This window comes from Hyaena hyaena, unplaced genomic scaffold (assembly GCF_003009895.1).
Source record: "Hyaena hyaena isolate Hyena2069 unplaced genomic scaffold, ASM300989v1 scaffold_621, whole genome shotgun sequence".
NCBI lineage: Eukaryota > Metazoa > Chordata > Mammalia > Carnivora > Hyaenidae > Hyaena > Hyaena hyaena.
Window position 1 is genome coordinate 636,037 of NW_024081249.1, and position 27,924 is coordinate 663,960.

Sequence of the window (27,924 nt, forward strand, 5' to 3'; positions counted from 1 at the left end):
GAGTCCATTGGGTAAATATGCCACTTCAATTTTTTTCTTTATTTTTTAGTTACAGTGCTTGCTCGTTGTCATAAACTTTTATAATTATTACTGCTTGTATAATTATTCATTCTTCCCAATTTATTCAGGCCTTTTGCTGTTCTTTCAATCAGTGATCAGTCTCCAATTCTTTGTTGACTTCTAAGTGCTCATTATTAAGAAGTTACTGAATGCTGACAAAAACTGAGGACTAATGGATGTGGGGGGGAGGGGGGGATGGGCATGGAGGACGACACTTGTGGGGATGAGCACTGAGTGTTATGTGGAAACTAATTTGACAATAAACTATTTGTAAAAAAAAAAAAAAAGAAGTTACTAAAAGTGAGAAAATCTTTAAGACCTGAGATTCTGTTACATAATGAGTATTTTCTTTATAATAAAAGATAGCACAGAGATTATGTAAAGTCCTCACATTAATAGTAGTGACTATATTTACTGTACTTTTTCAATGCAAAATTCAAACTACATCAACTCAAAAAAACAGATAATTAAGTTTATACATAAGTAATGGTCTTTTCCCTTTGAAATTTAAAATTTACCTTCAATATATCCAACAATTAATGCAAATTTAGTAGGCACATTTGCAATAACACAAGGACAATGGTCAAAATGAATAAAACTTGGAATCTGTAACTATAGTTTTAATAGTGCATATCATTAAGGGTTAAAGAAAAATTTAATGATGATTTCAGATTTACAGGTGAGGTCAAGAGAGTCTAAATTAGGTGTTAACAAAGTATGTCAGAGGCCTGTTTTTGTTTGGCCTAAGAATGTTTACATTTTTAAAATATTGTAAAAAAAAGAAAACAAAAAACAAAATATATGCCACAATCTGTACCTTACAAAACCAAAAATAATTACTTTTTGGTTCTTTACAGAAAGTTTGACAACTTCAGACCCATCTATAGCCACATAATAAAAAAGAGAAGATAAAGTGTTTAAGATGTATGTAACTATGAATGTATGTAACAAGGCCCATAAACAGAAAAAGCAACCAAATCTTTCCTTTCAGCTTCTCTTCAAATTGATGTAACCTCCCACCCCCCATTTTCTTCTCAGCACTCTTGGAGTAATACAAAGGATCACAATTTAAAATGCAGCCAAATACATCAGAAAACCAGTTAGTGACACAAGAAGTGAAAAGGAATGAAGATAGTTCACAGTTGTAATAAAGTGATCATTGAGTAAACTACAACACAGAGCCGTATAATTTTAGAACAAGACAGAACCTTAAAAATCATCTATTCAGCCCTCAATTTTAGAGATGACAAAATGGAAGACCTAAAACTGGTAAGTGACTTGCCCAAGATCACACACCTAATTTCCTCTAAAGTTAGAACTATATCCCAGGCCTATTGTTAGGTCAATAGAGATAGGTCAATATTGTATCAAGTATTCCAAGTGAAAGTGCTAAGTCAATATTACAATATATATATTTTTTTATTTTAACAAATTTGTTAAGTTGGAAAAATAGCACACCTCTCACACATCTACAGAAATAAATCCTTTTATTTTGTAACATTCCTTTTCTTTTTAAGATGCATACAGTACTTATAGCCCAAGAATTCTGAGAAAAGCCTATAGAAGACCTGGCACTATTTTTGAGAATTACACAACTGGGCAGCAAAATAACACCTTTATAAATGTCAGGGTATATAGAAATAAAATTTAGTGTTTGCACACAAAAATAGGGAAGTTACATTCAACACGTTTTCTTAAACGTGCATTTAAAATGTTTGTTTTCTAAAACTTTGGTCATCATGCTTCATTATAATGTGTTAAATTTCACAATTATGTAGATGATTAAACCCAAATGGTAAGCAAATATATCACATTAACACAGCAGCAAAAGCAAGCTAATACTGCACAATCATATTAGCGGACTGATTTCGGAAATATATGTTTTCCACAAATAGCACACAAAAGTTAGTTTGTGATAACATAGTTCAATGACTTCTTTCACTTCATAAAATAAGGCTGAGTAATGACAGAACATGATTACATAATAAAAAGTATATTTTTAATCACAAATCTAATTGTACATATAGGACAATGAATGGTGGCTTCTATAGAACAGTGCAAATGAGCAGGACTTTCCTCAAAAATATTATAATTGGATTCATTCCATTTGCCTCAGATTTCATGAATATTAGGTTATATTAATTATTTTAGGTTTCTGTGTGATGGGTACAAGTGGTAGGGTTGATGCAGGGCAGATGTGTGCCCACTGGTTGCAAATACAAATAGCCATTGACTTAATTTACCAGATGAGAAATGCAGGCACTGAAAGTGTAACTTTAAAAAGTTCCATTTGTCATCATGTAAACAATTTTGTTCATCATACTATATTTCATCAAAGAATCATAATTCATTTCATATTGTCATATCGAGCAATTCTTCTAAACTCTTTTTGATATGTGGTGGTTGAGATGCAGCCTGATTTAATAGATTCTGACCCATTTGTGCAAAAAGTGCTTTTGATAATTTAGCTGTGGCTGTTCGTATATTTCCTCCAGCTCCAGGCAAAGAGCCACTATTTGTCATGTTCCCTAAGAGATGCCATAAAACAACCAACACTTTCTGTTCTGTGGCATGGGGCTTCCTTTGATAAAGTTCCATGACAATATCTGAAACATAAAAATATAGTAAACAGTCAGGTTTTTAAAATATAAAGTTTTGCTAATTAAAAAGTATATTAAAAAAAAGCTTCTTCCCTATGCCATTTGTTCTAAAATGTCAGGCATTTTAAAGAAAAGTAAGGTCAGAAACTTTCTTCCCTAAGACTGGAATCTTCAAATATTAGAATTCCACACAGGACAACTTAGCTCAGGCAAAATTAGTAAAGACAGGAATTAAACCCCAAATTTACCTCAATGTTTTCCAAAAAACATACATTTTTAACCCAATGATCTTTTATGAAACATATAATTTGAAATAGTTTTTCATGAGTACCAATTTGATTTTAATGTCTCTATTTTTAAATCTGACAAGAAGAAATAATTACTAGGAAATAAAAAGGATAAACTAAAAAATATTTGGGGCAAAAGTCTTAAAAAGTTCTCATATGGATCATTATGCAAGTCATTTCTTTTTAAAAAAATTTTTTAATAGTTTATTTATTTTTGAGACAGAGAGAGACAGAGCACGAGTGGGGGAGGGGCAGAGAGTGAGGGAGACACAGAATCTGAAACAAGCTCCAGGCTTCGAGCCATCAGCACAGAGCCTGACGCAGGGCTCGAACCCACGAACTGCGAGATCATGACCTGAGCCAAAGTTGGGCGCTCAACCAACTGAGCCACCTAGGTGCACCTATGCAAGTCATTTCTACATCGTGGGTAATGATATTGAATTTGGTAGCTATCCCAAAACTAACTGAAATGCCTATCATTTTTCTTTAGTTAATATTTCTTTAGAAATAACAATTAAAGAATATTTACCAGCAAGCTTTTCAGTCATATCTTGTTTTGCTTTTCCATTTAAAAACTGAGCTTTTGTGCAAAATGGCTGTAGAAGCAAATAATTGTCTAAACAAAAAGAATAATATAGACACATGTTTAAAGAGTTAGGAGTTCTTATTTTCCATTACACAGCATTGAAAGGAAAAGATATTCAAGCAAATGAATGCAAATATGTTAAAAAGATTTTTAAATCTATGTACTCACTACTTAACATTATCTATAAAACCTTAATAGAATACTATTCTTATAGCAAATAAGAAATAAAAATACCTCAAGTAGGAGTTTTAAAACAGCTATCATAGGTATAAAAAAGCAAAAGAATTGCCTATCTCCTAGTCATCTTATTCCAAAAGATAGAATATAAGTTTATCAAAAACAAACAAAATAAAAAACAAACAAAATTACATTTTGGAGGGGATAGTTTTTATTTTTACTGATTTTTTCAAAGTTTTAGTTTTGTAATAATTATAGATTCACAGGAAACCAGAGATAGTACAAAAAGGTCCTGTGTACCATTCATCCAAAGGTTACATCTTACATAATTATCCAAAATAATTTGATATGTAATATATCTGACAATACCTGTGCATAGTTCTAATCTACATCATTCACTTTCTTTGTTGATTTTTAAGTAAGCTTTACACCCATTGTGGGGCTTGAACTCATGACCCCGAGATCATGAGTTACATGCTTTAATGACTGAGCCAGCGAGGCACCCCTCCGTGTGTGTATAGTCCTACGTCATTTTATCACATGTGGAGATTTGTGTAATGATCACTGTGATTAGCATAGGGAACCATTCTATTACCACAAAGATCTCCTAGTGCTGCCTCTTTATAGTCACATCCAGCCCCTCCTAGCTGCCCTTAAACCCTGATAGCCACTAATTTGTTTTCCATCTCTGTAAACTTTTATCATTTTCAGGTTATACAAATGGAATCCTACAGTATGTGACCTTTTAGGACTGTCCTTTTTCATTCAGCATAATGCCCTTTTAGATCCATCCGAGTTGTTACATGTAACTATAATACTACTTTATTACTCAGTGGTATTTTATGGTATGGATGTATCATAAATTTTTTCACTATTTACTCACTGAATTACATTTAGGTTGTCTGCAGTTTTTGGTTATTGCAAATAAAGCTGCTATGAACAAGAGTGTAACTTCTTGGATGGAAGTTAAGTTTTCATTTCTGTAGAATAAATACCTAGGAATACAACTGATGGGATATATAGTAAGTGTATGCTTAGGTTTCTTAAAGATATCAATAAACTATTTTCTAGAGTGGCTACACCATTTTATTTATGTGTCTTCCAAAATTCATATGTTGAAACCCAATCCCTGTTGTTATGGTATTCAGAGGTGAGGTCTTTGAGAGGTGATTAGGTCATAAAGGTAGAGCCTTCATAAATGGGATTAGAGCTTTCACAAAAGATGCCCCAGAAAGCTCCAGTGCCCCATCCATCATGTGAAGACACAAACAGAAGATGGCCATTTAGGAACCAGGAAGTAGGCCCTCACCAGATACCAAATCTGTTGGCACCCTGATCTTGAACTTTCCAGCCTCCAGAACTGTGAGGAAATAAATGTTTGTTTTTAAACTGCCCACTCTGTAGTGATTTGCTAGAGCAGCCTGAAAAGACTAACATATTTGTGTAGCGATCATGGTCTTAACTTGCACTTGTAGTTCCCTAATAACAAGTGATATTAAACATCTTTTTATATGTTTATTTGCCATCCATATAACCTCTTCAGTGAAGTGTTCTATCATGTCCTTAGCCCATTATCTAACTGGATTGTTTGCTTTAATGTTCAGTTTTGAGAGTTCTCTATGTATTCTACCTGAGTTCTTCTTCAGATATGTGGTTTGCAAATACTTCCTCCAAATCTGTAGTTTGTCTCTTTATGCACTTAATAGGTCTTTTGCAGAGCAAATGTTTTCAAATTTGATTAACTCTAATTTGTCGACTTTTATGGATCATGCTTTTAGTGTCATGTTAACACCTCTTCACCAAAATCCTAAGGATTTTTACCTATGTTGTCTTTAAAAGTTTTACAGTTAAGTTTTACATTTAAATCTACAATCCGTTTTGAGTTAATTTTGCACCAGATGTGAGGTTGATGTAGAAAAAAAAAAGAACTGAAAAATAAAAAATAAGGGATGAGAAAGCCAATTTAATGGGATATTGTTTAATCTCTAAAAATAATTTAAAATACTGAGAATATCACAACATTAAATGACAAATGTTGAATATCTATGATTTCAACATTATAAAATATACATCATGTGTTGGATCAGAAAGTATGAAAGTAAAGTCAAAATAATTTGAGTGCAAAAGTAAGATTTCTTACCTACATGCTGACTCAGTGCCTGAACAACATTTGTGGCAGCAGCATAGATGCCTGGATTCTTAGAATTCAGATTGTTATCTACTATTGCTGGAATTAGCATGTTGATTATAGGAGATAAGTTGTCTCTAAGCAAAGGAATCATTTTGTGCATTGTTTCTAGAGCCACCAGATTTACTTTACTATTGGAATCGTGAAGTCGAGATTTAAAAGCATCAAAGATCTGGAAGTAAATTGGTAAATTATTTAATGTGAGTTAATGTTTATAGCTATTTAAATTCTTTCTGGCATTCTATAGTATTTATCCTATTAATATACTACTTAAAAACATACACACAACATCTTATTTAACCTGAACATAGATAACAGAAATTTTATAAAAATTTGGATGTTAAATCCAAGTCTCAAACCTTCTTAAAGCAAAATGACAAGTCTTCAAAAATCAATACATCCTAATGAATTAAGGCTGTGAAATCTGACTTAGTATGAAGATGACTGATTTACAGTAAATGTGACAAAAATGCTATTTTTTGGAAGGTATGGGTAGCTTAGCTAACTCTAAGAACTCAAGGAAAGTTTTCATTTTGATCACTATTCAAAACAGAATTAGACATGTAACAACTGTAGAGATTTGATTTAGTTTCAATTTAGGTTTCTTACGAGAATTTTATATGCAATTTTAGAGTTAAATTTTTATTATTACCTTTTAATCTTATTACTTTAAAAATTATTCCTTGCTCTTTAGAATTCTTAACTTCCATAAGTTTAAGATATAAAAAGTGAATGATAAGCAAAATCTTTGGTCATATTAGGTGAGTGAAGAGCTATTCTGTGAGGCTGATATACATATCTCTCATAAAAATATGAAAATTAATATATATAAATAAAAATTTTCATGGTAAGAATAGTCTTCTATTCTTATATACCCAGCATATTTATTTTTACTCAACAGATATCAGAAAATGTAACTTTCTGGTGTCCATGGCATGATAATACAGTACTTTTCTTCTGAAAATTAAGAGACAGTATTACTGGAATTAAGAGTAGTTAATGGTATGTTGGACAAGTTTAATGCACATAACAAAAATTTGAAATGGAATTTTATTAATAAATCATTAATGGAATTACCTGAACTAACTTTTAAGAAGCATAAATCATCTAAGCTCTGGTACCACTAACAATTATTACTATCTCCTTTTCTATTGCTTGTTGTCTTCTTAAGCACTGGTAAATAAATTAGTATATACAAGATTTCTAAATTACATATAAACATTTTAATATCTATACGTAAGTAATATCAGAGCACTTAAATGCCCTGGTTTTTAAAATATTTATTGATTCACTTGATGTGAATGTCAGGTTCCAAGAGCTCTGAGAATACAGAGCTTACAAAGAGTTACCATCTAGTGAGAAAATTCAGACAAATTACTCAGGTATTTTCTTATATTTTTAAATTTTCTTATCTTTCCCAATTACTTTGAATTGTTCTAGAAAGCAATTCATTCTACTAAGTTTAACATTTTAAAATAATACATATAAAGTACTAAGATTTAGGGTAATTTTTAATACTAATTAGCTATGAGCTACATATTGAAAATGAAAATTAATTTTGAAAATTCATTACCTTCACAATGTTTCCAACAACAAGCTCTTGATTTTTTTCAGTATCTGATAAAAGCTGCTTAATCCCATTAATACGATCACGGAAGTCTTTTGCATTTAATAAACCTGTTATGACTTTAATATATTCAGCACTTTCTAAGGAATTACGGGGAACTGATTTTCTGGTGATGTCACGAATTTCAGTTACTTCTCTAAAATCAAGGAAAGGCAAATTTAATTTCATTATTAATTTCCTATGAGAAGCATAAACATAATAAACAGGTCTTATTATATATTATTTTTCAACATTTTGCAAAATGATCTGATAGCCACAATCAAAGAGGGCCCCTGAGATCCCTCCTGACTTTGGTGATTTGGTAGGAGGACTGACAGGATTCAGCATGTAGTTTTACTCACAACTAAGATTTATTATAGCAAAAGGATACAAAACAAAATAAACAAAGGGAAAAAGTACAAGGGTCAAAGTCTAGAGGAAACCAGCTATAAGCTTCCAGGGGTCCATTCCCAGTGAAGTAACAAAGAACAAATTTTATTACTCTAGCAACAGCCTGTGACCTACCAATGAACCTTATTAGGGACTCAGTGCTCAGGGTTTTTACTGAGAGTTGGTCATGTTTGGTCCTCTGTCTAGGATATAATAAAATTCCAGGCTCCCAGAAGGAAAGCAAATCTTCACAGCATAAACCATATTGTTTGTCCAAATAATTTTGGTATAGTAAACTACTCTTTATCAGTTAAGGAACAGTGGCAATCTTCCTGAAATACTAGTTCCCAGATGCCAACTAAGGGCTAACCTTGTAAGTAGGACTTTCCAAAAATAGTAGTCTCAAGCCTACTATGTTAACTCAAAATAACCATGTGAACTTGCATGGGAAAACTAAAATCTTGACAGGATTTATTATTTATTATTATTACTAGCATAATTTTTTTTATTGCTTTAAAGGGGTGACTCAATGTGGCAGATGAATGATCGCTTTGAAAGAAATAAAGTTATGCAAATTGATATGTCTTAAAGACAACAGTATTAGTTGCCAGTTACCATTTCTGTCTACCAGTATTAAAAATGGTGCTAAAGTTGTCTTAAGAGCACTGATTAATGAAGGACTCAGAATCATCTTAAAAGTAGACACAGGGGGCGCCGGGGTGGCTTAGTCGGTTAAGCGTCCGACTTTCGCTTGGGTCATGATCTCACAGTTCGTGGGTTCGAGCCCCGCGTCGGGCTCTATGCTGACTGCCAGCTCAGAGCCTGGAGCCTATTTCAGAGTCTGTGTCTCCCTCTCTCTCGGACCCTCCCCTGCTCACGCTGTCTCTCTCTCTCTCCTAGAAATAAATAAAACATTAAAAAAAAAAAAAAAGTAGACATAGGATGGTGATTTAGAATAAAGATCTTATATGTATTCATTCATTATTTTTAATTTGCTTAAATAAATCAATCTGAGATTAATTTGTGAAATGACTAATTTCATACAATGAAAAAAACAGAGGATTAAATTTTTATTTAAACTGAGAAGTATATGACATATAAAAGGTGAATAAATGAAAAGAGTAGAACAGAAGAACATAATTACTGAAACTTGTGTTTCAAGATGACTTTTTTATTGTTCAAAACAAAATGGATTTGGTAGTAAAAAAACACTGAATATACCTTAGGGGGAAAAGATACAGTAAGAGTGAAATGGAGAAACTTACTAGGTATATATTAACATCAATAAAATATATAAAAGACAATGCATTAAAATGATCATAGAACACAGATGCAAAAACTTCAACAAATATTAGCAACTGAAGCAGCAATACATTAAAAGGATCATACACAATGACCAAGTGGCATTTATTCCAGGGATGCAAGAAATGGCTCAACATCTCCAGGACAATTTATGTGATACACTGTATTAACAAAATTGAGGATAAAAATTGTATCATCATCTCAATAGATGCAGAAAAAGCATTTGACAAAATTTAATAGCCATTCAACAAACTGGATTTAGATGGAAGATATCTGAACATAATAAGACATATATGACGAGTCCACAGCTAACATCATACTCAATGATGAAAACCTGAAAGGTTTTCCTCTGAGAACAGGAACAAGATAAGGATACCCTCTCTTGCCACTTTATTCAACACAGTACTGGATGTCTTAACCCGAGCAATATGCAAGAAAAAGAAATAAAAGTCTCCAAACAGGAAAGAGGTAAAACTGCCTCTATTCACAGATAATATGATCTTATACAGTTGGCCCTTTTCTTAAAAAAATTTTTAAATATTTTGTTTATTTCTGAAAAAGAGAGAGAGAGGGAGAGGGAGAGAGAGAGAGAGTGAGAGCAGGGGAGGGTCAGAGAGAGAGGGAGACACAGAATCGGAAACAGGCTCCAGGCTCTGAGCTGGCTGTCAGCACAGAGCCTGACATGGGGCTTCAACCCACAAACCGTGAGATCATGACCTGAACCAAAGTCGGATGCTTAACCGACTGAGCCACGCAGGCACCCCTATTTGGCTCTTAAACAACATGAATTTGCACTGTGCAGGTCCACTTACGTGTGGATTTAAAAAAAAATTTTTTAATGTTTATTTTTGAGAGACAGAGAGACAGAGCATGAGTGGGGGAGGAGCAGAGAGAGAGGGAGACACAGAACCTGAAGCAGGCTGCAGGCTCTGAGCTGTCAGCACAGAGTGTGACTCAGGACTCAAACTAATGAACTGTGAGATCATGACATGAGCCGAAGTCGGACCCTTAAGTGAGTATGCCACCCAACTGCCCCACATGTGGATTTTTTTAGTTTATTTTTTTTGAGAGAAAGCATGAGGGAAGGAGTGGCAGAGAGAGAGAGGAGAGAGGGAGAGAATCCCAAACAGGGATTTCCAATGCAGGCCTCAAACTCATAAACTGTGAGATCAGGACCTGAGCTGAAGTTGGATGCTTAACGGACTGAGCCACTTACATGTGGATTTTTAACAGTACAGTACTGTAAATGTGTTTTCCCTTCCTTATGATTTTTTTTTAACATTCTGTTTCTCTAGTTTACTAGAAGCATACAGCACTTAAAAACATATACAAAATATGTATTAATCGACTGGTTATGTTATGTTTATCAAGTAAGGCTTCTGGTCAACAATAGGTGGTTAACTTTTTGGGAAGTCAAAAGTTATACTTGGATTTTCAGCTGCATGAGGGTCAATGCCCGTAACCCCTGCAATGTCTAAGGGTCAACTTATAAAGAAAACCCTCAATACTCCACCAAAAAAATCTCAGAAACTAATCAACAAATTCAGTAAAGTTTCAGGATAAAAAAATCAAAATATAAAAATCAGTGGCATTTCTACAAACTAACAACAAAATATCAGAACAAGAAATTTTTAAAAATCTCATTTACAAGTGCATCAAAAATAATAAAATACCTGGTAATGAATTTAACCAAGATAAGAGATTTCTACACTTCCAAACCTTGATAAAATTATAAAACCTTGATAAAAGAAACTGAAGAAGATATAAATAGTGGAAGATACTTCATGCTCATGTACTGAAAGAATTAATATTGCTAAAATGTCCTTACTACTCAAAGCAATCTACAGACTGAATGCAATCACCATAGACATTCCAACAGCATTTTTCACAGAAATAGACTAATCCTGAAATTTGTATAGAACCACAAAAAACCTAGAATAATCAAAACAATCCTAAGATCAACAAGGCTGGAGGCATCAAACTTTCTCATTCAAAACATTTGAGTACTAGCACAGAAACCGACACAGGTGTCAATGGTACAGAATAAAAAGACCAGAAATAAACCCACAGATTAACTAATTCACCAATTAATTTATGATAAAGGAGCCAAGAACATAAAATGGGGCAAGGACAATCTCCTCAATAAATAGTGCTGGGAAAACCAAACAGTGTATGCAAAAAAAGTGAAACTGGACCTCTATCTTACTCCATACACAAAAATCAACTCAAAATAGATTAAAGATTTGAATAAAAGACCACAAAACTCCTATAAGAAAACATACACAGTAAGCTCAGTGGCACTGGTCTGAGCAGTAATTTTTTGAATTTGACAACAAAAGCAAATATAAGTGGGATCATATCAAACTTAAAGCTTCTGCACAGCAGAAGGAAGTATCAACAAAATGAAGAGACAGCCTACAGAATGGGAGAAAACATTTGCATATCAGGTATATAAAGATAAAAAGGTTAATACCCCAAAAATATAAAGACCTCATACAACTTAATAGCAAAGCAAAAAAAAAAAAAAAGGAAAAAAGAAAAACACCCAAACAAATCAAAATAAAAACCTAGAAAACAAACAAGCAAGCAAGCAAACAAAAACCTACCAAAACCCCCCCCCCAAAAAAACACCCAAACATGGGCAGAGGAACTGAATACACATTTTTTCCCAAAGAAGACATACAAATGTCCAACAAGTCCATGAAAAAGATGTTCAACATCACTAATCATCAGGAAAATGCACATCAAAACCATCATTAGATACTGTCTCACACTTGTTAGAATGGCAGTTATTAAAAGACAAGCAGTAACAAGTGTTGGTGAGGATGTGGAGAAAAAGAAAAAAGGAAGTATATAGCAATACAGGTCTACCTCAAGACCCAAGAAAAATCTAAAAACAACCTAACCTTACACCTAGAGCAGCTAGAAAAAAGAACAACAAAACCCAAAGCCAGCAAAAGAAGGGAAATAATAAAGATTAGCGCAGAAATAAATGAAAGGGAAACAAACAAACAAACAAACAAAAACCAGCAGAACAGGTCAATAAGAGTAAGAGCTGGCTCTTTGAAAGAGTTAATAAAATTGATACCCCCCCCCCAAGCCAGACTTCTCAAAAAAAAAAGAGAATAGAACCAAATAATTAAAACCACAAATGAGAGAGGAAAAATAAAAAGCAACTACATAGAAATAGAAACAATTATGAGAATATTATGAAAAATTATATGAAAAACTGGACAACTTGGAAGAAATGGATAAATTCCTAGAAACATATAAACTACTAAAACTGAAACAGGAAGAAACAGAAAACCTGAAGAGATTGATATCCAGTAAAGAAACTGAATCAGTAATAAAAAATCCCCCAAGGTACAAAAGCCCAGGGACAAATGGCTTCACAGGTGAATTCTACCAAACACTGAAAGAGTTAATACCTATTCTTCTCAAACTATTCCAAAAAACAGAAAAGGAAGGTAAACTTCCAGATTCATTCTATGATGCCAGCATTACTCCCAATTCCAAAACCAGACAAAACTCCACTACAAAAGAGTACCACAGGCCATTATCCCTGATGAACAGGGATGCAAAGATTCTCAATAATATACTAGCAAACCCATCCAAAAGTACATTAAAAGAATCATTCACGATGATCAACTGGGATTTATTCCTGGGCTCCCATGGGTGGTTCAATATTCATAAATCAACTCTGATATACCACATTAATAAAAGAAAAAGAACCATATGATCTTTTCAATAGATGCAGAAAAAGCATTTGACAGAGTACATTATCTATTCATGATAAAAACCCTCAGAAAAGTGAGGATAGAAGAAATATCCCTCAACATAATAAAGGCCATATACAAAAAGCCCACAGCTAAACATCCTCAATGGGGAAAAACTGAGAGCTTATCCTATACAGTCAGAAACAAGACAAGGATGTCCACTGTTACTTAACACAGTACTGGAAGTCCTAGTCATAGCAATCAGACAACACAAAGAAATAAAAAGAAATAAAAGGAATCTGAATTGGCAAGAAAGAAGTTGAACTTTTACTATTTGCAAATGACATGATACTTGATAATGTAGAAAACCCGAAAAATTCCACCAAAATATTGCTAGAACTGAAACATGAATTCAGTAAAGTCACAGGGTATAAAAACAATGTATAAAAATTTGTTGCATTCTTTTACACCATTAAGGAAGCACAGAAAGAGAAATCAAAAAATCAATCCAATTTACAATTGCACCAAAACCCATAAGACACCAAGGAATAAACTTAACTAAAGAGGTAGAAGATCTGTACTCTGAAAACTATAAAAACACTGATGAAAGAAAGAGAAAGAGTGCCTGGGTGGCTTACTCAGTTGAGTGTCTGACTCTTGATTTCAGTTCAGGTCATGATCTCATGGTCATGGGATTAAGCCCTAAGTCGGGCTCTGTGCTGAACATGGATGGAACCTGCTTAAGATTCTTTCTCTCTCTCCACCCCCATCCCATTCTATCTCTCAAAAAAAAATTGAGGACGGCATAATTAAATAGAAAAGCATTCCACACTAATGGATTGGAAAACAAATATTGTTAAAATGTCTATAATTAACCAAAGCAATCTACACACTTAATGCAATCAAAATAACAGTATCATTTTTTCACAAAGCAAGAAGAAATAATCTTAACATTTGTATGGAACCACAAAAGACTATGAATAGCCAAAGCAACCCTGAATAAGAAAAGCAAAGCTGGAGACATCACAATTCTGGACTTTACAGAATATTACAAAGCTGTAGTGATCAAGGTAGTATGGTACTGGCACAAAAACAGACAGATAAATCAATGAAACAGATAGGAAACCCAGAAATGAACCCACAACTATATAGTTGATTAATCTCCGATAAAGCAGGAAAGAATATCCAATGGAAAAACAACAACAGTCTTTTCAACTAATGGTGTTGAGAAAACTAGGCATCAACATGCAAAAGAATGAAATTGGACCACTTTCTTACACCATACACAAAAATAAATTCAAAATGGATGAAAAATAAATTCTAAACATGAGACAGGAAACCGTTAAAATCTTGGGGGAGAATACAGGCAATAACCTCTTTGACATTGGCTGTCGCAACTTCATACTAGATATATCTCCTAAGGCAAGGTAAACAAAAGCAAAAATAAACTATTGGGAATTCATCAGAATAAAAAGTTTCTGCATAGTAAAGGAAACAATCAACAAAATTAAAAGGCAAGTAACAGAATAGGAGAAGATATTTGCAAATGACATATCTGGTATGTCATATGACATATGAATAGACACATGAAAAGATGCTTAACATCACTCATCATCAGGGAAATACAAATCAAATCTACAATGAGATTATCACTTCACAACTGTCGGAGTGGCTAAAATGAACAACACAGGAAAGAACAGGAGTTGGCAATGCTGTGGATAAAGGGGAACTCTTTTACACTGTTGGTGGGAATGCAAACTGGTGCAGCTACTCTAGAAAACAGTATGAAGGTTCTTCAAAAAATTAAAAATTGAACTACCCTATGATCCGGCAATTGTACTACTAGGTATTACCAAAGGATACAAAAACACTGATTTGAAGGGGCACAGGCACATTAATGTCTATAGCAGTATCAACAACAGCCAAATAATGGGAAGATCTCAAACGTCCAACAACTGATGAACGGATAAAGAAAAGGCAATGTGTATGAACGTACATGTGTGTGTGTAATATACATGTATATAATTACATGTATATGTAATATACATATACATATATATGTGTTACACATACACACACACAATGGAATGTTAGCCATCAGAAAGAGTAAAATCTTGCCATTTGCAATGATATGGATGGAGCTAGAGTGTATTATGCTAAGCAAAATAAGTCCATCATTGAAAAACAAATACCATATGATTTGAGAAACAAATGAAGATAGGGGAAGGAAAAAAAAAGAGGTCAACCAGGAAACAGCCTCTTAACTATAGAGAACAATCTGATGGTTACTGGTTGGGATTTGGGTGGGGAATAGGTTAAATCGGTGATGGGTATTAAGGAGGGTACTTGTGATGAGCACTGGGGTGCTGTACGTGAGTGATGAATCACTAAATTCTACACATGAAACTAATATTACACTGAATAATAACTAGAATTTAAATAAAAATTTGAAGGGACACCTGGGTGGCACCATCGGTTAATCATTCGACTTCAGCTCAGGTCATCATCTCACGGTTTGTGGGTTTGAGCCCTGCATTGGGCTCTGTGCTGACTGACAGCTCAGAGCCTGGAGCCTGCTTTGGATTGGGCCTCCCTTTCTCTGCCCCTCCCCAGCTCACACTCTGTCTGTGTCTGTCTGTCTGTCTTTCTCTCTCTTTCTCTCCCTCAAAAATAAACATACATTAAAAAAAATAATAGAAACAAACAGACAAATTAATAAATAAAAATTTGGAGGAAAAAAGGGCAGGAAAAATGTTAAAAGAAAACACAGGACAGATTGAAAAATAATACAAAAAATAATATCGAGATGATAGGCTTAAACTCAACCACATGAATAATTATATCAAACATAAATGGTCAAATACTCTAAAGGGCAGAGATTATTAGATAAGAAAGCAAAATTTAATCACATATATATATTTTTTTTACAAAAAACATACTTTAAAAAGACATACTAAGAAACACAAGTCAAAACTATAATGTGGTAAAGAATAATTATTCTGACATTGTAAAGTGATAAAGAAGACTTTATCCAAGACTACTGAAACAGGGGTCATGACTACTGCAATATAGGAGATGGTCAGAAGGTATTCAATTCTGAATGCAGTAAAGGCAGCTGGGGTTTATATCCAACGAGCAGACTTAGAGGATTCATGAAGCCTGTCTAAATTATAGCTAAAGATCTCTCTTTAGCTTTGCCATATGAGATACCAGTTTATAACCACTTGGAGAATAACAAGTATTGATGAGGAGGTGTTAAACTGGAACCGTCTTATATAGGTGGTGAGAAACACATTTCTAAACAGCCCCTGTATTAAAGACGAAACCACAAGGGTATTACCCAGCATTACTCACACACCAAAACCAAAGACATCCTCAGACAAGAAAACTACAGATACCAGGAGTATAGACCAAAAAAATACCCGCCTATTTTTAGCAAATCAACACCAGTGATACATTAAAAATTTAACACTTCATGATCAAGTGGTACTAATCCAAGGAATATAAGTTATCTTTTCTTTAACATTTGGCAATCAATTACCGTAATTCATATTAACAGAATAAAAGAAAAATAAATGATTATCCAAATAGACATTAAGAAATCACTTGACAAAATTCAATAAAATTCACGATAAAAACTCAAACTAGAAAGAGAAAGGAACTTCAACTTCATAAAGAACTTTTATAAATCTATAGCTAACATCACACTTAGTGAGAAAATACCAAATGTTTTGTCCCTAAGATTAGGAATAAGGTAAAGATGTCTGTTCTTAATATTTGTATGCAACATCATATTCAATATCCTAGTCATTGCAATTATAGTAAGGAAAGGAAAAGAAATTAAAAACATACAGATTAGAAAAGAGGAAATAATACAAGATGATCCGGAAGAATCTTGTGATGGCAAAAAATAAACAAACGTAAAATGGGGCATATTGAAAAAGCGGAGCAGCCAACCTGAGGGAACTCCTAAATCTGCAGCAATTTGAAAAAGTGAGTAATGATAGTTTATACAGATACAGATAGATTATAACCCACAAAATAAAATAAAAATCCATCAGTCCATAATAATATAAATATTTGAATAAATGCATTCCCTCCAAGTGGCATTTTTCTTTATGGAAAATTTTAATAAATATAGAAGGAATAAGGTATAAAAAAGATCACCATTACACAAACAAGTAAATAAATAAATCCCACAATAATTGCTGCAAGCAATATCCATCAATGGTTGCTAAGATTTGTAGACTAAAGTATGGTGAGAAATAGGATATTTATATAGTCTCAAATTATTCCAAAATATTTACTATTTACTATTTTTAGTACATAGTAATTTAGCAAATAGTAAATATTTTGCAATATTTACTAAAAATAGTAATTTACTTATAAATAATAGATATTTTGGAATAATTTTACTAAAAATAGTAAATTTGCAGTGAAGAAACCCAAGAGAAACCACTTAACGGAGGATCAAGGTTAACAAGATCAGTAATAAGGCACAATAACATCATGCACCTCATGAAATGATGCAGTGAGAAGGGCACAACTTGACTTTTGTGGTATCTTTGTCAAAAAATGCATAACCTCAAATCTAACTGTGAAAAATGATCAGATAAATCCCAACTGAGAGGCATCTACAAAACAAGTAACTGACCAGGAAAGGCTTGGTACACAGTATATTCTCAATATGAAAAAAGCTTTTTTTTTGTTGGTTGCAAAAAAAAAGTTTTCTGACCGAAATGTCTTACCCAGGATTTTATGTGATTATGTCTTTTTTATTTAATATTCACTGGCACTTTTTAAAAGTTTTATTTATTACTGAGAAGGGGGGAGAGAGAGTTGGGGAAGGGCAGAGAGCGAGAGAAAAAGAATCCCAAGCATGCTCCACACTCAGCGCAGAGCCTGATATGGGGCTCAAACTCACGAACCGAGAGATCATGACATGAACCAAAGTCAAGAGTCAGATGCTTAACTGAACGAGCCACCAGGGACCCCCTGTGATTATATCTTAATGTGAAAAAACAGCAGATTCTGATGTCATAGGCTTGGAGGAATTACAAGATTTGAGGGGCGCCTGGGTGGCTTAGTCGGTTAAGCATCCGACTTTCGCTCAGGTCATGATCTCGCGGTTCGTGGGTTCGAGCCCCGTGTCGGGCTCTGTGCTGACTGCCAGCTCAGAGCCTGGAGCCTGTTTCAGTCTGTGACTCCCTCTCTCTCTGACCCTCCCCTGCTCACGCTGTCTCTCTTTCTCTCCTAGAAATAAATAAAAAACATTAAAAAAAAAAAGAAGTATTTGATTTCTATGTAGTTAAATCTATTGATAATTTCCCTTATGATTTATATCACTGCTTTTATGTTTGGATGCTTCAACACTAGNCCCTCTCTCTCTGACCCTCCCCTGCTCACGCTGTCTCTCTCTCTCTCTCCTAGAAATAAATAAAACATTAAAAAAAATTAAAAAAAAAAAAAGATTTGAATTTTTTTCTTTTAAGATTTAAATTTCTAGTAAGTTCCTAGGGGATGTCAATGGAGCTATTTTATGTGTACTTACAATAGCAAGGTCCCCAAAGCATGTATTTTCACATGGATTTTAATTTTTTAATAAAATGTATATTTTAGTTTATGAAATGTTTCAAAAATATGCAAATCTAGAAAATATGAAAGATACCTATATATCTACCATGTACCTTTAAAAATAATGTTTAAAATATATTTTAAAATATGCCAGAGATCATATTTCAAAAGAAAAATATTTTAAGTTATATAAGCAATCTATTACATGTTAAACAGTACAAAGAGGTTATACAATAGCATATATAATTATATTTATAAAAGTTTTTAAGAAGACTCTTCTTTTGCTTGTTGGTATTATAGGTGACTGGTTAAATTCTTCTTATAATATCTAGATTTTCTAAAGTTTTTTTTCTTTAACCATAATTATGTATTACTTTCATAATCAAGGGGGAAAAGTAAAGGCTATAAATTAATACAAAATCAATTAGAGTTGTCCAACACAGGTCTAATATTGACAAGTTCAACAGCACTAAAGCTTTAATAATGTCTGTGCATATAAAAGTAAGATGCTGTGAATATGAAATTTCCTTATTAAATCTAATTCTAAGTTCTTTCAACTTTTAAAACTCCATTAAGTTTTGACAAATACCCCTGGAACAGTTCATAAAAACATCCAAATGAGACTACTATCACTAGGGAGTAATTTCTCCAATGAAGTGGACTATCAAATGAGCCTACCTTTCAGCTGAATTGAAAACATCTCTAGAAACAGAGGTTGACCTTGTATTTCCAACAGTGCCAGTATGAGATCGTCTTCCTTTTGCTGAAGGAGTATCTAGCGGTATCTCTCCCAAGCCCTTTAAGTAATATAAAGAAAGGCAGTGTAATAGAAGTCTTTTTAAAAAAAATTTTCAAAATGTTTATTTATTTTTGAGAGAGAGAGGAGGGGCAGAGAGAGAAGGAGACACAGAATCCAAAGCAGGCTCCAAGTTCTGAGCTGTCAGCACAGAGCCCAAAATGGGGCTTGAACTCACAAACCGTGAGATTAGGACCTGTGCAGAAGTCAGACACTTAACTGATGGAGCCACAAAGGTGTCCCTAAAAATTTTACAACTAGTAAAGTGAAATAATTTACACATAGAAGCCATTATTGACCTCTTTACGATTCAAAGCATTTTAATAATCTGCTATGCTTATGCTTCAAAGGGTATCAACACATAAAATACCTTCTAATTAGTAGTAAATTAACCAAATATGTGATCAACTAATAGGAAATGATACTGTCAGGGTAAAACTGTTTAAAATTTTTTAAATTAGGGGCACCTGGGTGGCTTAGTCGGTTAAGCGTCCGACTTTTGCTTAGGTCACGATCTCGCGGTTCGTGGGTTTGAGCCCCGCGTCGGGCTGTGTGCTGACTGCCAGCTCAGAGCCTGGAGCCTGTTTCAGAGTCTGTGACTCCCTCTCTTTCTGACCCTCCCCTGCTCACGCTGTCTCTCTCTCTCCTAGAAATAAAAATAAATAAATAAATAAATAAAATAAAAAATTTTAAATTAATATGCTATATTTTGTAAGTATTCTTCTTAAACCTTAAAATCTGTAGAGAAAAAATGAACACATTTCATAAATAATGCATCCTATGCAACACCAGTGTAAGAATAAACACATTAAGAACTATTTAAAAATACTTGTACTTGAAATGACTCACAAATATAATTACCTCATTCTGGTAAGACTTTTTTTGCATGGTTATTTTATTTCTATATGAACTAAGTTAAAATCTTTAAGATCACTAAAAAATGCTCTAAAATGTATATTATCATACATGCTTGAAATACTATTCTTCTATAAATGAATCCTTTGCCAAAGATTATCAGTGAAGAATAACAAACTGCCATAGAAAAATTCTACAATATTAAACATTTTTTGTAAAAAATAGTATGTAAGTGGGTTACTTTTTTATAAGACACTTTTCACATTTTAATTTACTTGATATTCCCTCAGTCACTCATTTCAAACCTGTCCGAATCCCCATTATCTACCAGGATAAATAAGACATGGGGCTTCTCCTCAAGGAGCTCCCAATCAATGTCCTGCAGTGGAGCAGGAATTCTAATAGTGGAATATGCAAGGTAAATAAACTGGGAACCAAGCATGAAGAACATCACTATCCTTATCTTATAAAATAAAAAATTCGGGTTAAAGAAAAGAACATTTCATTATACAAACATTACATAGTTTGCTAATTCTCAGAGTTGTGATTCAAATCCAAGTCTTGTGACTCCAATAAACCACACTATGTTCTATCAAATATCAAGCTTCTGTTCAATAAACACTTACCAATACTATGAATGTCTATTGCAAGCTTTTCAACTGCAGTTGTTGAAATGCTATGTAGATACAGTCTGAATGGTTAACAGAGAAAAAAATCGAGGAAGTAATTACTTCTATCCTTTAGCTTCCTGGTACTTTGCTTTTATTTTTATTTTTAAATTTTTTTTTGTGGTACTTTGCTTCTAAAGTTGTTTACAAAATAAACTTTCTCCACATACCTTTTGCCGTAAGCTTTTAACAGATTCCTTAATATATGGCAAATCTTTAGATGGGACATATTTTTCAAGCATTTTATCAAAGTTTGGATGACACATCATAAGGAAAAGCATCTTTCGACCATAGTACCTATGGGTATTTGGGAAATATGTAAATAATGTTATATACCTTAAACAAGCACAGTTTCTGTCCTTAGATGCAATTTTTTTCAATAAAAAAGCCTATCAACATTAAAACTGTCATCCCAATTTTAAATAAGCCACTAAAATGTAGTTAAGTGAACTGGAATAAAGCATTTTCCCCTTACTGCCCCTTACTTTTAAAAAACACTATAGCTTCAATTCTTTCAGTTATGTGTGAGATGGAGAGCCAAAAGCTTGAATTCTATTTTTCAGGCACCCTAGGGTCAGTTTCAAGGCCAGCATTTGGCAGAACTGTGAGTTAGAAGTTTGTCTTTATCCTGGGCTCCTTGCCAGTGAGCTTTTGCTGCTCCCCTGCTGGTCAGATGTTCTGACTAAAGTCAACCTTCCCTAGGTTCTGTAAGAAATACAGAACCTTTTTTCCCCCCTGCCAAAACTTACCTGGGTTCCAAGTCTTCAAAAACCTATTCTCTGCTCCCTAAAACACACCCAAAGTTAGTTGATAAATCATTGATTATAAATTAATGAATGTGTAATGAATGTGTAACCAAGTTTTTTACAATATATAAATTTTAAAATAATTGCTTTTTTAAAAAGTAATTCTTCTAGGAAAAAGCCTTAAGCCCAGATATCATTCTGATGGAAGAACTACAGATATCGTGGAAGTGCATATTGGAGATATTTTTGAATAGAGGGGGCTTACAGTACCTTATAATTATATCATATTACTATCCCTCAAGGAGGCTTGGCCCTAAAGTTAATTATAGCTATGTTTTTTTTCTACAAATTGGAATATATGGAAATAGAAGAAGCACAAAAGTCAAGGCTTGGGGGATAGGAGGAAGGTTCAGAATGATCTGAGAAATATCTGTATCAATCAGGCCCTTTCAACTATAATGAAATTATAGAAAGAGAGGTAGTATCAGAAAATAAAAATTATTGTTTTATCCTCAGAACCAGAATAAGGTCTACACTCTGATAAGTAGTTCCTAATCATTTATAGTTTCAAGGATGATTATAACTTTTTAGATGATAATATTATAAACTGTAGATCCATCACAGGCCCTTAATGATAGAAGAATGGCTCAAACAAACAAACAAACAAGCAACAGGGACACTAAATGTTAGAAACATTAAAACTGGAAAGTTGTAGCCATTTTATAAATTTAAAACTTCAAATAAGAAATGAAGAAATGACAAAATGGATTAGAAGAATTACCATGTCATTAAGGAAAGGTTGAGATACACACAAAACAGGGACACCAGGGTGGCTCAGGCTCAAGTCATGATCTCACAGATTGTGAGTATGAGACCCACGTCAGGCTCTGTGCTGGGAACTCAGACCTTGGAGCCTACTTTTGGATTCTGTGTCTCCCTCTCTCTCTGCCCTCCCCCTACTTGTGCTCTGCTTTCTCTCTCTTTCTCAAAACTAAATAAACATTAAAAAAAATTTTTTAAAGACATACACAAAACAACCATTATGTGTATATTTTTTGTTCCTAACTAGTCTATTATGATCTGAACCGTCCTAAACTGCTTTGGACTTTACTGTGGTATACACACAACTTCTAAAATGGCTCCTCAAAGATGTCCTACTGTAATCCCTACCATTTGTAAATATGAGATATAACTTCCAGCATTATGTTATATTATATGGTATAGCTGACTCTAAGATAACGGAGATTTTCTGGGTGGGCCTAATCTCATCATACGGGCTCTTAAAAGCAGACAACTTTCTATAGCTGGTAACAGAAGAGGAAATCAGAGAGCTTCTAAGCAAGAGGGGGACTCCACTCGACATACTGTTTTTGGCTTGAAGATGGAGGGAGCTGCGTAAGAAGGAATTGGGGTGGCCTTAAGGAGCTGAAAGAGGACTTTGGTTGACAACAGCAAAGAAACAGAGACCTCAGTCCTAAAACTACATGAAACTAAATTTGGCTAACAACCAAAATGAGTTTGGAAGCAGATTCTTCTATAGAGCCTCTAGATAAGAGCTCAGCCTTATTTTAGCCTTGGGAGACCCTAAGCAGAGAAAGCAGTTGAGCCATGCAAGACTTCTAACCTAAAAAACTGTAAGCTAAAAAAGTCTCTGTTGCCTTAAACCACCATGTTTGTGGTACTTTGTTACGCAGCAATAGAAAATGAATACATTGACTTTCTATATTACCTTCTGGTATAATGATTTCCATAAGATTAACTCGTTACCTAAAGTCCAGGAAACCTTTGTCTTAGAAAGGTTAATACTTTAATATCCTTCTTTATTTTTTTTTTTATCCTTCTTTACTTTAATCTCTATGAACTCAGGATCCTCCCTCCCTACTCTTAATCTATCTTCATATGTAACTGCCATAAATTTTTAGATTTTGTATGGGACATTATCAAACATCTAGTCCCACCTTCCTAATTTTACATACAAGGAAACCTAGCCTAACAGAAATTAAGTCATTTGCTTTAGGGCAAACAGTGACTGGGGCTAGGAACTGAACCTAAGTTCTGACTACATCTAAAATTTCTGTCACCAGTACATCTAGGGGGCACCTCACTGGCTCAGTCATAGAGCATATGACTCTTGATGTTGGGGTCATGACCTTAAGACCCACTTGGAGAAAGAATTTACTTAAAAAAAAAATGTTACCAATACAGTGTACCATCCATATCTTAATTATTTCATCCTTTTTATCTGACTATTCCTAACATTTGTAAAATTGTTCTTCAAGTACAGTGTTCAGAAATTTATGGGATTTTCTAAGTGCAGCTATATCATGTTTCAGGAGATAATATGTTATCCATTTTGCTTCCTGTATTTTTCATGTGCACCTACTTCCATGATTTCACCTAACAGCTTGGAAAATATATCATTTCCCCTAAATGCATTACCTTACATCTGCCCAAAATGAAGTTCTTCTGCCACTTTTCTGCCCACTCAGACATTCTTGTGCCGTTTTCATGCAGTTCATCCCTGTGACATGGCATCTCACTACCCAGAAGTAGGTAGTGTCATCTGTAAATTTGGAGAATTCACTGTGCACTCCCTCAAGATCATTTACAGATTGGTTAAATAAGTCCATCCCCCATCACCAATCCCTGTGGACCCCACTTATCAACTTAGGAAAAATGTTTATTCTTTTTTAACCTTTGCTGCCTATTTTTAAGCCCTTATCCTAACAGATTCAGCAAATATTATTAGGAGCTATTCACCTGGTTTCTTGTGAACTGTCCTGAGCAAACTTGGCAGCAGCTGGTAATATACGGTCAGCCATATCCTTTGTTCCAGATAAAATACGCTCTGGTTCCATATATTCTACTACATCTGATAAGTGCTGGGCTGTACATCTTCTTACTGCAATGTGTAAATGGCTACAAGAAAACATGGTCAAATCAAACAAATTGGATGTATTAACTATTTACCAAAGATGTACCTTTTTTTTTTAATTAAAAACAATTTTTTTTTAAATTTCTGAAAGAGAGAGAGAGAGACAGTGTGAGCAGGGGAGGGTCAGAGAGAGAGGCAAGTACAGAATCTGAAACAGACTCCAGGCTCTAAGCTGGCTGTAAGCACAGAGCCCGACGCGGGGCTCGAACCCACGAACCATGAGATCATAACCTGAGCTGAAGTTGGCCGCTTAACCAACTGAGCCACCCAGGTGCCCCACCAAAGATGTACCTTTAAAGTTAAATGATTAAATCACTTATAACTCTCAACAACCTCCTTGGAGGCTAAAATGACAAATTACATTAATTACCCCCCCACCTAAGAAATTAAAAATAAAACAAACTCATAGTCAATGACATTTATTTAGTTCCATATCCATAAATGTAGGTAAAATTACTACAATATCAGTATTATTATTCTTTATATGCTCTGCACCTAATCTAATATTTATCATATAGGAATTATTTATTTTTTGACTGAAATAAAACTAACGTTTGCTTGTTTTTTTCCCCTATATCCTAGACGGCCAATTGACTTTTTAGTTTAAGGACACATTGATTATTTTGAACATTACCTTTGTCCTCCATTGATCAGAGCAACAACTGCACGTGCAGGAGTTACATGACTGACCATAGCTCTCAGGGCTTTGTCAACATCTTCTCTTATAAACGTATTTGATTCTCCAGCCTTGTGCAGCAAAACTTTTACTGTAGTATCTAGTTCTTGATCCATGCTCTTTTTTAGGTAAGTGAAAAGATCACTTAAACAGACCACAGCAGCACGAGAAACTCCAGAGCGTAAATTTTTCACCTAAAAAAAATTTCCAAAATGTACATTTTGCTGACATTCTGAAAGAAAATTAGTAACAATGACTTTGAAACCAAATTTACTATTATAGTAACCTGTTTTAATACATATTATCTTATGCCCTAAAAATTAACATGTAATAATTATTTTAAAAGTTGGTAAGTAAGGTATGAGCTACTTTTTTTTTTATTCACCCTCCACATGGGGCTGTAACTCACAAATCCAAGATCAAGAGTCACACACATGCTCTAATGCTGAGCCAACCAGGAGCCCCAAACATGAGCTACTTTTAACTACATACAAGCTGTTTTATTATTTACAACACTTAGTACAGAAGTATTCTTTAAAAGTCAAATAAATGTGGCAGATTTATTCTTTGTCATCCAAACAATCCTTAACTCAGCTGAAAACGAAGTTTACCTCTTGAACTACTGCAAAACTTATTTCATGCAACTTTGTGTTCAATATTTCAGAATGAAAAGCAGCTAAGCATCTAATAAAATTCAGTCCTTCAATTTTCTTCTCCCTATGGGAAAAAGAAACAAATGACAGGATCACTTATTAAATGGGGCTCAACCTAAACAGGATCTCAGATATCTTCTCTTGCGTGTATGAAATACTGCCAAAGTGGAGACCTTGCTTATTTTCCCATATCATTTAGGAATTTCAAATAAATAATACGTAGTTATCTCTTTCATGATTCAAAATATCTTTTAAGAGCCAAAATCAACACTGACAGTCAAATGAAGTTCATGCTTTGTAAATAAAAAGGAATATTTTCCCCCTAGCGATTGGAATGCCACATTCTTCTAGAGAACAGAAGGTGAGGGAAGCAATAAACCAAAAAAATTTTAACTTGCAGCTTACAAAGTCTTTAATTATCTGTCTGTGACCTCTTTCTGTATCCTCGTCCCCTACACTGCTCTGCCTTACTTATCCATTCTAGCCATCTGGCTATTTCCTTAATGTCCAAGCTCATTTATACCTCAAGATCTTTGTTCTTAATTCTTTAAACACTCTTCCAGTGGCTTCTCTCTTACTTCATGTGAGTATCAAATGTCACCTCTTCAGGAAAGCCTTCTGTCATGACTCTTACTAAAATAGTATAATTTTCTCCATCCTCTTATATTGCTTTTTTTAAAAATATTGCTAATCAATGTTGGGGCCATTGGAGCATTTTACATGGGGTAATCCCATGGTCTGATTTATGTTTTAACAGTGTCACTCTGGCTGTTGTATGAGTTCAGAGATAATGGAGGCATCCAAACCAGTGATGATACTACCATAGCCAGGTGAGAGATAAATGTAGCTGAGATATGTTCTGAAAATAAAGGAACTGATGGAATGTGAAGAAAAGAGAAAAAGTCAACACTGACTTGGTATGAACAACTAACTGTCCATGGCAGAGCTATTAACTAATATGGTAAATACTGAAGCAGGTTTGGGATTAGGAGGCAGGGAAATAAAAACTTCTGTTTTAAAGATTTTTACATCTATGTTGATAAGATATTCTTTCTGTCAGTCTACAGTTTTATCCTTGTATAGTTTTGGTATCTAGCCTCAAAGAATAAGATGGGAAGTACTCCAGCCTCTTCAGTGTTCTAAGAAGTTTGTGTAGAATTTATTTCTTCCCTATGGTTGGTATAATTCACTAGTAAAACCATCTGAACCTGGAGTTTTCTCTGTGGAAAGGCTTTAAGCCCAATTTCAATATCCTTAATAGATTGGATTATACAGGTTAGCTTTTTTTTTTTTTTAGTTAGTTTTGGTAATTTGTGTCTTTCAAGGAATTTGTCCATTTCACTAAGTCATCAAATTAATGGGCATAAAGCTGTTTATCATATTCCTTTATTATTTCTTTAAGAGCTACATGATCAGTAGTGAGGTTCCTTTCTTTATTCCTGATTTGTAATTTACCATATTTTTTGCTTGATCAGTCTGATTACAAGTTTATCAACTGATCTTCTCCAAGAAACTGCTTTTGTTTTCACTGATTTCCTCTAATGTTCGTCTGTTTTCTATTTTTTAAATTTCTACTGCTATTTTTACTATTTCTTTTCTTTATTTTTTTGAGCTCCATCTACTCTTCTGTTTCTAGTTTAAGGTAAAAGCTTAGGTCACTGACATAAATCTTTTCTTCTTTTGTAATATAGGTGTTAGGGTGCTATAAATTTCCCTCTAATTTAGCTGTATCCCATAATTTTTGATGTTTCATTCTTAATTTCATTAAATTCAAAATACTTTCTAATTTCCCTTTTTGATTGCTTCTTAGATCCATGGGTAGCTTCTAAGTGTGCTAGTTTCAAAACACTTAGAGATTTTCCAGGTATCTGTTCCTAATTTCTAATTTAACTCTAGTTCACTGTAGTCAGGGACCAAAATTTGTATAATCTAAATCCCTTTAAATTACTTATTTTAGGGTTGTCTAGGTGGCTCAGTCAGTTGAGCATTTGACTTAAACTCAGGTCATGATTCCACAGCTCACAAGTTTGAGTCCCGTGTCGGGCTCTGTGCTGACAGCTCAGAGTCTGGAGCCTGCTTCAGATTCTGTGTCTCCCTCTCGATCCATCC

At 34.0% G+C, this 27,924-nt stretch overlaps 1 protein-coding gene and 1 long non-coding RNA gene across 3 annotated transcripts in view; one reads left to right on the top strand and one right to left on the bottom strand.

The window, feature by feature from the left end:
- Positions 1 to 1,530: 1,530 nt before the first annotated feature.
- Positions 1,531 to 27,924, bottom strand: part of TOGARAM1 (TOG array regulator of axonemal microtubules 1) — an 87,156-nt gene continuing 60,762 nt past the window's right edge. Inside the window, exons 14-22 of the mRNA XM_039257433.1 lie at positions 25,774 to 25,879; positions 25,121 to 25,356; positions 24,312 to 24,470; positions 20,976 to 21,102; positions 19,165 to 19,283; positions 7,472 to 7,661; positions 5,851 to 6,070; positions 3,477 to 3,563; positions 1,531 to 2,666 (exon numbers count right to left, since the gene is read on the bottom strand). Coding sequence (XP_039113364.1) covers positions 2,413 to 2,666; positions 3,477 to 3,563; positions 5,851 to 6,070; positions 7,472 to 7,661; positions 19,165 to 19,283; positions 20,976 to 21,102; positions 24,312 to 24,470; positions 25,121 to 25,356; positions 25,774 to 25,879 — 1,498 coding nt within the window. The 3' untranslated portion in view covers positions 1,531 to 2,412. The remainder of the gene's footprint in view (positions 2,667 to 3,476; positions 3,564 to 5,850; positions 6,071 to 7,471; positions 7,662 to 19,164; positions 19,284 to 20,975; positions 21,103 to 24,311; positions 24,471 to 25,120; positions 25,357 to 25,773; positions 25,880 to 27,924) is intronic.
- Positions 4,942 to 26,639, top strand: LOC120248957. 2 transcript variants are annotated; one of them, XR_005532721.1, is made up of 3 exons: positions 4,942 to 5,072; positions 6,011 to 6,098; positions 26,573 to 26,639. It is a non-coding gene; the product is annotated as an uncharacterized LOC120248957 (long non-coding RNA). The 2 variants fall into 2 exon arrangements; XR_005532722.1 differs by lacking the exon at positions 26,573 to 26,639 and adding an exon at positions 7,513 to 7,557.